The 12,966-nt window shown below is 34.8% G+C and overlaps 1 protein-coding gene across 7 annotated transcripts; it reads left to right on the top strand.

Moving 5' to 3' along the window:
* Positions 1-4,688: 4,688 nt before the first annotated feature.
* On the top strand, positions 4,689-10,916 carry LOC146938195 (uncharacterized). 7 transcript variants are annotated; one of them, XM_085752205.1, is made up of 11 exons: positions 4,689-5,158; positions 5,769-5,820; positions 6,022-6,100; positions 6,235-6,280; positions 6,369-6,467; positions 8,058-8,126; positions 8,201-8,269; positions 8,393-8,513; positions 8,617-8,762; positions 8,857-9,898; positions 9,986-10,916. In XM_085752205.1, the coding sequence occupies exons 1-11, from the start codon at positions 4,787-4,789 to the stop codon at positions 10,210-10,212; spliced, it is 2,322 nt and encodes a 773-aa protein (XP_085608331.1). In that variant the 5' UTR covers positions 4,689-4,786; the 3' UTR covers positions 10,213-10,916. The 7 variants fall into 7 exon arrangements, with proteins under 7 accessions (XP_085608331.1, XP_085608330.1, XP_085608328.1 ...); XM_085752204.1 differs by having other exon boundaries at positions 6,031-6,100; positions 8,857-10,916; XM_085752202.1 differs by having other exon boundaries at positions 6,031-6,100; positions 8,201-8,513.
* The last annotated feature ends 2,050 nt before the right edge of the window (positions 10,917-12,966 follow it).

Below are 12,966 nucleotides of genomic sequence, written 5' to 3'. Positions count from 1 at the left end.
TTTAGTCAAATCTTTTTATTTTTTGTTTTGAAAATTGATTTTTTTTAATATTAAAAGTAAAAGGGAAATTCTCTCGTGAAATCTCAACCCTTTAAAATAGAAGATGAAAATCATTTAATATTGAAAGCATTAGAGAGAATACATTTGTTGGTTTAGGTTTTCATATGAGGTAAGGCCACTGAGGGAATCTCTTCCTTTGCATAGAGGGTTTGTTTGTCCTACTATAAACGAGCGGGGCATATAACACTATAAGGTCCCGACTTTTAATTATTAAATAACAAATATAATTAATCAAAAAGGTGTTACACATGCTCAACGTTTCACTATTTCATAAACAAAAATCATAAGTAAAACAGTGGAATAGTTCATCAACTCCAAATAAAATAAGTTAAGGTCTCAACACCATAAGAAAATAAATCGTGATTCCAAAAATCAACTCCAAGAAAACATAAACCAAAAACGACGAAACCCTCGACCATATTGTTACAGATCAGAGCACGTAAATCGTCTACATAGTTTTTCTTAAATAAAATAAAGTGGAAGAAACTTCCATCGCCACCTTTCAATTACCCCGCAGCTAGAGCTCCTTAACCTGAGTATTTGTACCCCACGAGTACATACACCACAAGCACACAACAATAACAAAGGGGTGAGCATACAATTCATAACATATATCTAGTGCACATAAATAACATTGAATAATAGTAGTATTTCAGCTATGAACATTTACGTACATCATTCATAATTCTCACCACGTTAAACATCAACAATTTACACACCATTCACATCACACACTATTTTCAAACACCAACATTAATATGCAAAATGCACTTCATTCCTATCAACTATATGCATGTGGTACCAATTCTACTCATCAATTTTGTATGTCAGAGTTATGTTACTGGGCATACACTCACCAATCTCACCACATTTTCTAATAATGATATGATGTATGAAGAAACTCACCAATACATATACACAATAATTCATCACCAGTAATCAACACCATAGTAGTCAATCTTGGATAGCGGTGCGTAGCGACCAACCCCAAAAATGGGATAGCGTATAGCAGTATGACAAATAGCGGTCACCGATATTTGATCATTTTTTGGACAAATTACATGAATAACAATATAAAGTATAAACAAACTTATATATTTCTCAAAGAAAAAATGTTATATTTAATAAAAAATATAACACTCAAATCTCATAAAACATTCATAAATCAAAACACCAAAAAGCAAAAGACAGAGGAACAAATAAAAATAAAAAATCATAAAACAAGATAAACCATAAAACAAAAGAAAACAGAGGAAGAAAAAAAGAACAAAGAAATCATACAACAGAGGAAGAAGAAAAAAAAAAGAAAGAGAGAAACCATCACACAAAAGATAGAGGAACAAATAAAGAAACAACAGAGGAAAAGAAAACAAAGGAAGAGAACAAAATGAAGCTAAACAATGGAAGAGAGGAAGAGACCGTATGTGAGAACAAGAAAGACTTGAAAAATGTTAGGGTTTACGGAATCCCCAAAATGCCCTAAAAAAGATTTTAAAATTAAGGTCAATTTGGAAATTTCTTACTAAAATCAAATAGTGGCTGAAGCGGCCGCTATTTGGTTATGCGCCACTATGCTACGCGCGGCCGCTATCAGCCACTATTGACTACTATGATCAACATTATAAACAAGATTCGTTTCGCCAATATTCTACACCATTTCACAACATACATCTCACCAATATTTCAACACCATTATACAATATATAACTCACCAAATATCAACACCAAAATAAGATTTATCTCACCAAAATAAAATATCATTAACAAGAATTATCTCACCAAAGTTCAACATCATTAACAAGAATTATCTCACCATCGACATTACACTTAACATCGTCAATTATCATAAACAACATTATCATATTCTTCTTTTATATTAGTCTTATACTCGTCTATCAAAAATCTATCTTAGACTCACCATTCCTTTAAGAGGATCACTCCTAAAACACCTAAACACACACCCCTCACCTAAGTATAGTACTACAGGACCTTAATTTCACCTTCCAAACTCAAAACACGAAGAAAAACAAATTTCTCCCATGCTGCACAGGGAGCACGACCGTGCGACCCCATAGCACGACCATGCTCGTGATCAGAGTACAAAAATTGGATTTTGGGCAGAAAATTTAGCACGGGTCGTGTTTCCTAGACGCGCGACGGTGTACATGTGTTAGGGTACATAAATCACATTTTTTTTTTGCGATTTCACTCATGGGAGCATTCTCAAGCTCCGTATTCAATCCCAAACTCACCCGATTCGTCCCTAAACTTCACTCTTAGGTTACCCTAACATCTAAACACTGATTTTCACATAATTCACCTAATTATAACAATTTCTTATATGATTAATTCTCTAATCACTTTACCTAAATATTGGTTTCAAAATTTCAATCTTCTCCTCACAACCCCAACCACACCAACATCTCTCACTAGTATTATTCATCATCATTACACTCCATAATTTCTATGATAACAACATCAAATTCACAAAATCATAACAACTCTAAAATTTGGAAAATCAAGGACACAACAATGAAGGTTTTTGGCACCCTCTTCTCCCATTTCAAAATTGCAGCATTTTGGCTTGATTTCCTTACCTATGGTTCTTTTCTCTTCCTCTTATCCTTTCTCCTAGTTTTCACATTTCGTGTTCTCTGATCTGTCTCTCTATTCTTCTTTTATCACAATTACCAAGAGAAAGGAGTAAATTGACTTTATAAATCAAGACACTCCTTATAAAGTCTTTCGCAAAATCCACCACCTTGTCAATTACCAAGTCTGCTTCCACCAAATTCATATCCTTGAGGAAAGTCGTCTGAGAATCCGAAATGATTGGATTCATAACACCCAATATTCTTTTCGCTAACACCTTCCTTCGTCTAAACCACTAAAACACTACACAACTTACTACTTACATCCCTTTTCTACTTAGTTTTACTAATGCACCTCTATTTGAACTCTACATTCTTTTTCTTGCTAAAAACGCTATTTCCTTCCTAAAATTATTTTCTACCATTCTCTAACTGACTAGTTAACTCCTCTGTTTCCTCATTATTCTTAACATCCATAACCACAAATAATTTTATTTAATAATATCGAGCAATCAATACTAACAACAACAACAACAACAACAGTAATAATAATATCCAATAACAATACTAATATTATTTAATAGTAATACTAAAAGATTAATATTAAAAATCGGGGTGTTGCAACTCTGCCTCACTTAAAGAATTTTCGTCCTCGAAAATCACCTGAAGAAACAACCCCAGATATGACTCCCTCATCCAACTCTCCAACCTCACGCTATATTTTTCCTCGACATACAATCATTACCTATTACATACCCCATCTTCCAACATTTACTTGTCTCTATAGTAATTCACTTTTGGTCCCCATTTAACTCGCTACCTATTATTTAATTAATCAATAAGGTCGTCTACACATCATTTCTACTCAGTAACTAGGATAACCCAAACTGATCAAAGCCTATATGACCCAACTGTAACTGAATCCTATCTAATATATACTCCCTAAAAGTATTATTTCCATCAACATCTTATAACTATCTATCTAAAATATGTTCCAACAAATGATTACCATCCAGCTCATAGCTAATCTAATTCATATCCATACTTTTGATATAACTCACTTACTCACAACTAAGCATAAAAGGTCAAACTTAAAATTTTCAAACCATATTATTATCTTAACTTGCTAAGCACCAATACCAAAACTCATGCTTCCTAATCATTCAATTTATAACTAGCACTAATCTAATTTCAAAGGTTGTTATCCCAACATTTAATTTCTCATTTCGAGGACTAAAACTTCCCTTCAAAAAAAAAAAAAAATCCCAGAAAATGAATCACAACTTACCTATCTATCTAATAACCCCAACACAACAATTTAATTCAAAACATTAAATTTGTACTCTTCACTTCACAATCAGACACAAAAACGCTAACAAAATTCAACCAACACCAGAACATCATCAATAAAACATGTACCTCGAATAAGTTACATGAACCCAATAAAACTTATTTTTAGTAAATTGAATACGTAAAATTAATTATGAATATAAAAGATTTGAAGATAACATAATTTGTGTTTAAATACATTCATATAAAAGTAAGTGAATTCAATATAAATTATATGTTAAAATCAATTACAAAATAAAAAACTAAATCTTAGTTTTAAATAAAATCAATTTTAAATAAAAAAAATTATATTTAAAAATAACCAAATATATCATAATCATCTTTAAAAAAAAATCATAATCAATTTTGACATTTTCAAAATCAATTTTAACGTATTTAATTTTTAAAAGTGGAACCTAGTACTTGACATTTTTCAGAATCAATTTTAACATATTTAATTTTTAAAAATGGAACCAAGTACGAAAGTAAAACAGTGTTCACTTCTAAAAACTTCTAAAATAAATGAAACAGTGAACAACGTGGGGTTACTTACGCGAGTGCAACTACTTCTACTCACAGCAATCATTATTAATGTTAGGTTTTCCCCACTAGCCCCAAACCTCAGCTTCGGAAGAATCCGAACCTATCCCAAATATCCGAACCTCAGCCACAACAAATACAAAACGAAACGAGAGAGAAAAAAAAAACACTACACTTTCTAGAGAGAGAAAAAAAGAACAAAACAAAACCAAACCCATTTTCTCTTTCTAGTGAGAGAAAGTAGTTGAATTCTAGAGAGAGAAACAATGGTTCAAGTCGCTAAGAGGAAGAAAGGAAGGCCATCAAAGGCGGATCTAGCTCGCCGCGTCGCTGAATCTCAGGCCGCCGCCGCTACGGAATCCGATTCACGGCGGAGCCTCCGCCGCAAGAACGTGAGGTATAATATAATTGAATACGACGGTGATTACGTCGATGATGACGAAGAAGATGAGAGAAAGCGCGAGAAGAAGAAGTTGAAATTGATGGCGAAGCTGCAACAGGAAGAACGAGAGGAAGAATTGGAAGAGAATGAAGATCACGCGGTAATGGAAGAAGATGAAGAAGAGATTGGTGAAATTGAAGGTGGAGAAGAAAATGAAGATGTAAAAGAAAAAGTTGAAGCTGAAGAAGATAGTGCGGTAATTGTGCTTAATTTATAGTGTTTCTGTTTTCTCTCTCTAGATTTCTGTTGAAAATTTAGGAGAGAGAAAGTATAACTAACAAACTTAACTGTCAAACTATCTTCAACAGAATCTGATCTCTTTCTCTCTCTATATATAGATAGATAGAGAGACAAAGTTATTTATTATTTATTTATTTTTAGAATAAAAAATAAAATTTCTAGGACACTGTCTGTATCTTAATCTATCTGTGTTGTTAAATAGCGGCTATAAAAGGTGAGTAACGTTGTGTAGCGGAATTTGAACAAACTTAATTTTTGCGTAATTCACGGTCTTTGATAAAAGGTGTGTCCGACACTGACATGACACTGATACATGTGATTACATTTGATTGATTTGTCTTTTTCAAGTTTTTACCGGCGTTAATGTTTTAGTACCGTGTCTGTGTCAGAGTTTCAAAGTTCGCGATTGACATCAATGGAGTCTATATATATTTTTGGTATTTTAATGAAGTCTATGTTTGTTTGTGGCTGTATCAGTTTTTTTATTTTTATATCACTGTAATTTTGGGGATTTGAATGTAAATAATTGAGTATTTTGTGTGTGTGTTTGTTTCTAATGATGACAGATAAAGGGTACAAAAGTTGATTCAAAAGGGCTCCACTTTGTTTCTGTTTCAGGTTTGTGTGATTTTAATGGGGTACTAGTTGTTGTTATTGTTGTTTAGGGTGCAAATTTGTCTTTTTTATTTAAAATTGATTGAAAAAGAAAAAAGTGATGTGTACTGAAAAGGGTATTGAATTTTAAGATTCTGTTTCTTTATTACCTTTTGTGTGTTTCTGAAACTTTACTATAATATTTGTTTAACTTTTTACTGTTAGGAACACCAGCCAATTATCCGCACGGGATTCCGTTGCCTGATAGGAAGATTTTGGAAGTGATCCTTGACAAGCTTCAGAAGTATGTTTATTTTACATTTTGCAGTTTTTGTTTTTGTGTGTATGATTACCTGTATAATTGCTTAGTGGTGTGTTTTTGGGTACTGTTTTGTTTTCTGATGACTCAGCACTGTTATGGGTTTGAATGATTGGCAGGAAGGACACGTATGGTGTTTTTGCGGAGCCGGTTGATCCGGAAGAGGTGTGTAGAATTTTCTTAATGTGAGTTGGTAATTTTGCTTTTTGAAACCCCACTTGAGTTGGATGTTCAAATTCTGTTTTGAATGCAGCTTCCTGATTATCACGATGTGATTGAGCATCCCATGGATTTTGCCACGGTGAGGAAGAAGTTGGCAAATGGAGCTTACCCTACATTAGAGCAACTTGAGGTATACAAAGCTGTTAATGAGTACATATTTTATTTTTTCTTGAAATTGGTTGTTTTGCGATGGATTTGGGTGTTGATTTTGTTCTTCTATGGAGACATTAATTGGAATTGATTGTTTTTTTTTTACTCAAATACAGGCATAATTTCCTGTCTTTTCTTTAATGAATTTGTCAAAGATGGCTATTGTCAATGATGTACCAGTAAAAATGTGGTTTGTTAGCTATAGTTTTGTCAGGATTTATGAATACATACTTAAAATGGCATGCTACTGATAGGAACAGGAATTCAATCACAGGGTATGCTTGTAATCCCCAATTACTGATAAAAAACTAGAAAAAGAAGATACCTTGCAGAACTTTGAAGGTCTACAATCTCTCTACCCTACGGCCCATGATACTTGCTTGGTGTCTGCTTTCCTTTCTCTCAATGTCATGTCTTTCCCTCTTGTTGCTTGCTTCTAACCATTCCTTCTTCCTACCCTCCTTGCCATGTAGGCGAGGCTGTGACAACAACCTAATTATTCCCTTTGCTGCCTCTTCAATTATTTCGCACATGTTGTCTAGCATAGCAGTGTCTAACAGATACATTGTAGTCCTTCATGTACTTTTGAGGGTTTCCAAAAGTAATGCCTACAGGAGTATAATATGAATTGCATCATTTGGGATTTAGTGCTTTATATAATTTTATTTTAGCCTTATGATAGTTGTGTTTTCACCCACTGAAAGATTGGATTTGGCAACGTATGTGTTAGTAAACAGGATCTACCTTAACCCATGAAGTGGAAGGAAATATTTTTCATTTCACCTTTGGTTGTTTCTTGACTGACAATGAATTGTGACAGTCTAACTTGGTATCAATATTGCATTTAGCTCTTGGGGTAGTAGGACCTTAGAACAATTTTATCCTTGCAATGTGATCTTGCTTAAATTAACTTGTGAGCACAAGATTCCGAAACTTTTTCTAGTAAAATATTATGTCCATTTGTTACTGGCATCGTCATGTATTTATTTGTATATTGCTGCCCGTGTAGATAAAAGATATCTGTTGTCAAAAGTCTAATATGCATACAATATTTTGCGTTTGGTTCTTGTTTCTGGCTTCCTGTTCTTCATAGGTGTGTTACTCAGGCGGTAATGCCTGAAAGATATGATATACTGAATCCTGTGTTCTAAATATTGTTTGCCCATGAATCAGTGGCAGTATCTTTGTTTTATACCATATGAAAATCTTATATTAGTTTATTTTATAAAAATTGTAGTTGAGCTGTCAAAGAGTTCCCTGATATCACGGTTTATGCTTCATGAAGTCCTATGATTTATAATGATTTTTAATGGGCACTGAGGCATCGTTTTTCTCTCTAACTAGTATGGCTTTTCTTCATACTGACAATTTATTAATGCTTTTTGATCTATGGAAATTTAGTAATTAAATTGCATCTCTAATTGATTCCACTATTGCATAAAATTCCTGAATTTTGCTTTCTTTATTATGTTTTTTTCCGTCTCTGTGAATGAATTACTCCCATAAAAATTGCAAGACAAAAGGTTCCACGATTATCAGACTGACTTGTGAGTGGAATTGTTGAATGCAGAGTGATATATTTTTAATTTGCTCAAATGCAATGAAATACAATGCACCGGAGACTGTATACCACAGACAGGTATGAAACTCGATGCTTCTTTGTGTTCTACGAACAAATGTGGCATGTTTTTTTTACCGTTATATTTGCTTCAGGCACGAACAATACAAGAACTTGGGCGGAAGAAGTTTGAGAAGTTAAGGATTAAATTCGAACGTACTCAGGTTGAGTTAAAATCAGAACAGAAAACACGGTCTAATTCTTTGGTTAAAAAGTCATTGAAAAAGCCACCGAGTTGTGCCTCACAAGAATCTTTTGGCTTTGATTTATCCTATGGAGATGTACAGCCAAGTTCCTATCCGATGCAAGGTGGTAGCTGTGAGAGGCCAGGCAATGTTGACGGTACTGTGGAGGGGAATGCTTTCTTGATCGATGCAAATCAAGATAAAGCTGAAGATGTTATGTCAGGTATCTCAAAGAAGATAACATGATATGATATGGTTTTCCTGTAAGATACTGATGTTAGGACCTGGTTATTCCGTTTTAATTTGCTTTTCTTCCATTGTTACAGGGAAGAATATGGTCTCCAAGATGGGAAGGAAGTCATTTGTGCTTGACGATAATCGCCGTGCATCTTATAATATGTCTAATCAACCAATCATTAGAACAGATTCGACATTTATGACCTTTGAGAGCGGAATGAGGCAGCTGGTTACTGTATGTTTCAATAGGATACAATTCTAATTCTTGAATAGTTAGCTTTATTCTACTCGTATTGTTAAAGCATTATAATTGTATTTTTTGAATACAGGTTGGCGTCCATGCTGAATATTCCTATACTAGGAGTTTGGCTCGTTTTAGTGCATCTCTAGGACCTGTTGTTTGGAACATTGCTTCCAACAGGATTCAACAGGCACTTCCTGCTGACTGTAAATTTGGTCGTGGATGGGTTGGAGAGTATGAACCGATTCCAACCCCGATATTTATGCTTGGTAATCATCTCCAGAAAGAAACTAGTTTGATTATGAAGTTGAACGGTGAAACAAATGGTAAGGGTGTAGAACCCAAAACTGAACATCCTGTAAATGGACAGAAGCTTGAGGGAAAACATTCTTCAGATTGTCCTACCAATGGTACTGCATACGAAGGAAATCCTTCTAATGGTTTTAATGGAGTGAAGCTCAATGCTCCTCTCAACAGCCCCAATCAGCAGAATTCCCAATCTAGGAATTTTGGCAATTCTGAGAATAAGAGCTTGAAAAAAGTGGAGCTAAAGTCTTTACCCTCTAGTCATCAAAATAATTCCAGTCTGGTTGCAAAGTCTGGAAGTAGTACTCCTACAGCAGAGTTTAATCCCAAAGAGAGTGCGCCTAGGAACTTGAATTCTTTGCCATCTACAACTTTCAAGCAGCCAGATACAAATGAAGTTGTTAGCGGAGAATTGTCTGACGGAAAAGTCACGAATACAAGCTTGAATAGACGGTTGACTGGTCCATCATCTGAGAGTACAACAAACCAAACAATCAGAACAGCTCCTTTTGTTTCCCGTGGGCAGGAGCAGGGTCTCAGTGAACCACTTCAGTCCATGAGAATGTTCACAGAAGAGGCTCAAAAGCCACAGGCTTCTAATTATTCACCCGTTGATACTCTGCCAGATAAACCATCAGCTCAATCTGGACAAAGAGATACCCCAGGCAATGCTTCAGTGGCAGCTGCTCAGGTATGGATGTCTGCAGGAGCAGGAGGGTTTAATCTAGGACCTGAGAATACTGGTTCATCCAAAAATCAGATTTCTGCAGATTCTTTTCGCAACTCAACGAGAGAGTTCCATCAGCATATTTCACGAATTCAGGGTGAGTTTCCGTCTAGTGGAATGTCTTTCCAGTCTAATAAGAACAATCTTCCATTTCATTCACCTAGACCTCAACCTATTCACACAGGTGCCGTTTCACAGTTCCCCAACCAACCTATGGTATCCCCTCAATCAACAACCGCGGGCCGACCTACATTTCAAATGCAGTCCCCTTGGAGAGGTCTCAGTCCTCGAAGCCAATCAAGGCAAAAACAGGGAACCCTTCCGCCTGACTTGAATATTGATTGTCAATCTCCAGGGTCACCTGCAAAATCTTCTAGCTCACAGCAACCAGACCTAGCTTTGCAACTATGAAGCGTCATTGTGTCATGGTTTGGATTTATTGACAGGAATTGGACTGGTGGGATTTGCAGATCCTGTTATCTGATGCTGAGTTTTGATCCTAAAAGGCTTGAATAAATGTGAGAAAGCAAATAGTTTGCCTGGATTGGGATTTAGCACAAGATGGTCCTGAATCAAAATGAGTTTGCAAGTTCAGAAGACATTGGTGAATATGTTTAAAAATAACATAATGACATGCCATCAATTCAAGATACTGCATGTCAATTGATTATGATCAGTAGGTAGCAGGCAAAAGTATTAATGATGCCTTGTATATTGTGGATCTGGATTGCCGGCTGGCAGCTGTAGTATAAGCACGCAGTTGCACGCTGTAAACGGTCTCAGCCATCAATTTGAGATCGGACGACTCAGATTACCCAATAACAAAATCAGCTTGAAACAATCTCGTCCGTTAATTTGAGATCAAACGGTTGAGATGCAAAACTGTGTCAGTGACGCAATAAATGCACCAAATCCAAATTTGTGTATTGTATACTAATTGATGAAATTAATTTGCCTAGATATTTCTTCATTTGATGATTAGTACTTTGTACTACTACTACATTTGTATCATAATTGATGGTAGGACATCTTAATTATGTTATTAATTTGTACATGTGAGTTAGTTGTTACTAATGGAAAGCCACTGATTGTTTCTTTTGGCTAATTTAACTTTATTGTGTTGCTTCAACATACAAATTATGGTTAAATTCCTGTAAGTCATGATTGTGATCCTAAATAGGATCAAGGATCTGGACAACCCATTGCTAAAGCTATAAGTAAATATCAGAAGGTATTCTGAGAGAATTTCAGCAAAATATATACTTATTTCCATTTTTTTACTCACGTTGTATTAATTTCTTCTCTTTTAGTAAATCACTCTTATCTTTCAATCTTTGATCAATTTCTCCTCACCTCTTTTCCCACAAGGCTACAAGGAAGACATTGAAGCAATTTTAGATTACATGAAACCAAACAACAGCTATTCCAAGGCTTTTGTTTTTTGAATAACAAGTTGTTAGAAATGTTAATGTGAGACCTAAGCTTATCTCTTCCACCCTTTATAAACCACCAAATCACTTTGGCTTTTAAGGCACAAATTGACATGGTAAGGATCACAAGAACCTGAAATTATTGGATGCTTCTCCAACCCTATTCCGAACACTAAGAACAAAGATCAATATGAAATTTTATGCAGGTTCTTGTGTTTAAATATCTGACGTGGAGGCCATACAGAAAATATGTTAGATTCTATTGTTGGAGTAGAAATTATTATGAATTACATAAATCTTATGTGACATCATAAGATCCATAAAATGAGATTTGATAAATCATGTGACATCATAAGATCCATTAAAAATCGAAGATACTCAACTAGCTGGGTATTTTTTTAAAATAAAATCAACTTGCTGGGTATAATGTTCTTGGTTGGATTTTTACTCTGTAAGCATGTTTTTATAATGCAATGTCCCTGCTAACTGTGTTATGTTCACGTATATATAATGCAATGTTTCTGACAACTGAGTTATGTTCGAAATATGTTTTTCTATTGTATATATCATAATAAAAATGGGGAATTAGTCATTTTAGTCCCTGAATGGGGAACGATTCGTCAATTTAGTTCCTGAATGCAGATAAATTGCAAAATAGTCCCTGAATGTAGACTTTGTTAGTCAATTTAGTCCCTGAATGCAGACTCCGTTAGTCAATTTAGTCCCTGAATGTAGACTTCGTTAGTCACTTTAGTCCCTGAAATTGACCATGCAGGGACTGTTTTGCATATTATCTGCATTCAGGGACTAAATTGACGAATCGTTCCCCATTCAGGGACTAAAGTGACTAATTCCCCTAATAAAAATGGATATCCTTACTACTACACTCATCCCAAAATATAAGCGAAATTTAATCAACAAAAAATAATGATGTATTTGATTCAAAATTTGTACTAAATACACCAACCTATGTTAACCCATTTTTGCTTATATTTTAGAAAGGAAAGAGTATTTTCTAAGGTTTAATCAACTTTGATGTCAGAGTTGGGATCATATAAAGAGTAAATTAAATAATTTTTTTTAATGTCATAATTTTAATCTAACTTATATGGTAATAATAATTTAGAGTGTCATGTTCACAAATCCTTTAATATCTTCACATAATAATGTGTCATCTCTTGTCTATGGAGAGTATACCCTCTGGTCACTAATATAAGCAAAAATTAACATTTTAGATTTATTCAATTAATGATTTTTATGGTCTTTATTATAGACCACATATATCATCTAATGAATGAATTTAAAATGTTAATTTTTGCTTATAATAGTGACCGTAGGGTGTATGTTAGAGTTGGTTGTTTTTTCTAAGCTACCATTATGAGGTTTTTTTTTTTTTTTGGTTAGGGTCGGCATCTCTGTGTGTGAGGTTTCCTCGCCTATTTGATCTTTATGAGAACAAATTCATTACAGTGGCGAGTTTGTTCTCTCTTGGTGTTGAGCAGGGAGGGGAGGCGTGGAAGTGGAGGCGAAGATTGTGGGTGTGGGAGGAGGAGGAGTTAGAGGAATGTAGGACTTTATTCCTTGATGTTTCTTTGCATGCTAATGTTTCAGACATGTGGGTTTGGTTGCCGGAGCCTTCTGAAGGGTACACAGTTCGTGGTTCCTATCATTTGCTGACTACAAAGGATACTCCTATTGCGGATCCTGCAGCATCGTTGATTTGGCATAATCAGGT

This window comes from Medicago sativa, chromosome 3 (assembly GCF_051527215.1).
Source record: "Medicago sativa cultivar Bolivia chromosome 3, Bolivia_mono, whole genome shotgun sequence".
NCBI classification, from domain to species: domain Eukaryota; kingdom Viridiplantae; phylum Streptophyta; class Magnoliopsida; order Fabales; family Fabaceae; genus Medicago; species Medicago sativa.
Note: the sequence above shows the minus strand (reverse complement) of the source record. Positions and strands in the feature narration are given on the sequence as shown.

Excerpts from the sequence above, each read along its gene's own strand:
- LOC146938195 (XM_085752199.1), top strand. The coding sequence starts at position 4,787 with ATGGTTCAAGTCGCTAAGAGGAAGAAAGGAAGGCCATCAAAGGCGGAT. Across the intron at positions 6,468-8,057 it reads CTACATTAGAGCAACTTGAG|AGTGATATATTTTTAATTTG; the intron begins GTATACAAAGCT and ends TGTTGAATGCAG. Across the intron at positions 8,763-8,856 it reads GAATGAGGCAGCTGGTTACT|GTTGGCGTCCATGCTGAATA; the intron begins GTATGTTTCAAT and ends TTTTGAATACAG.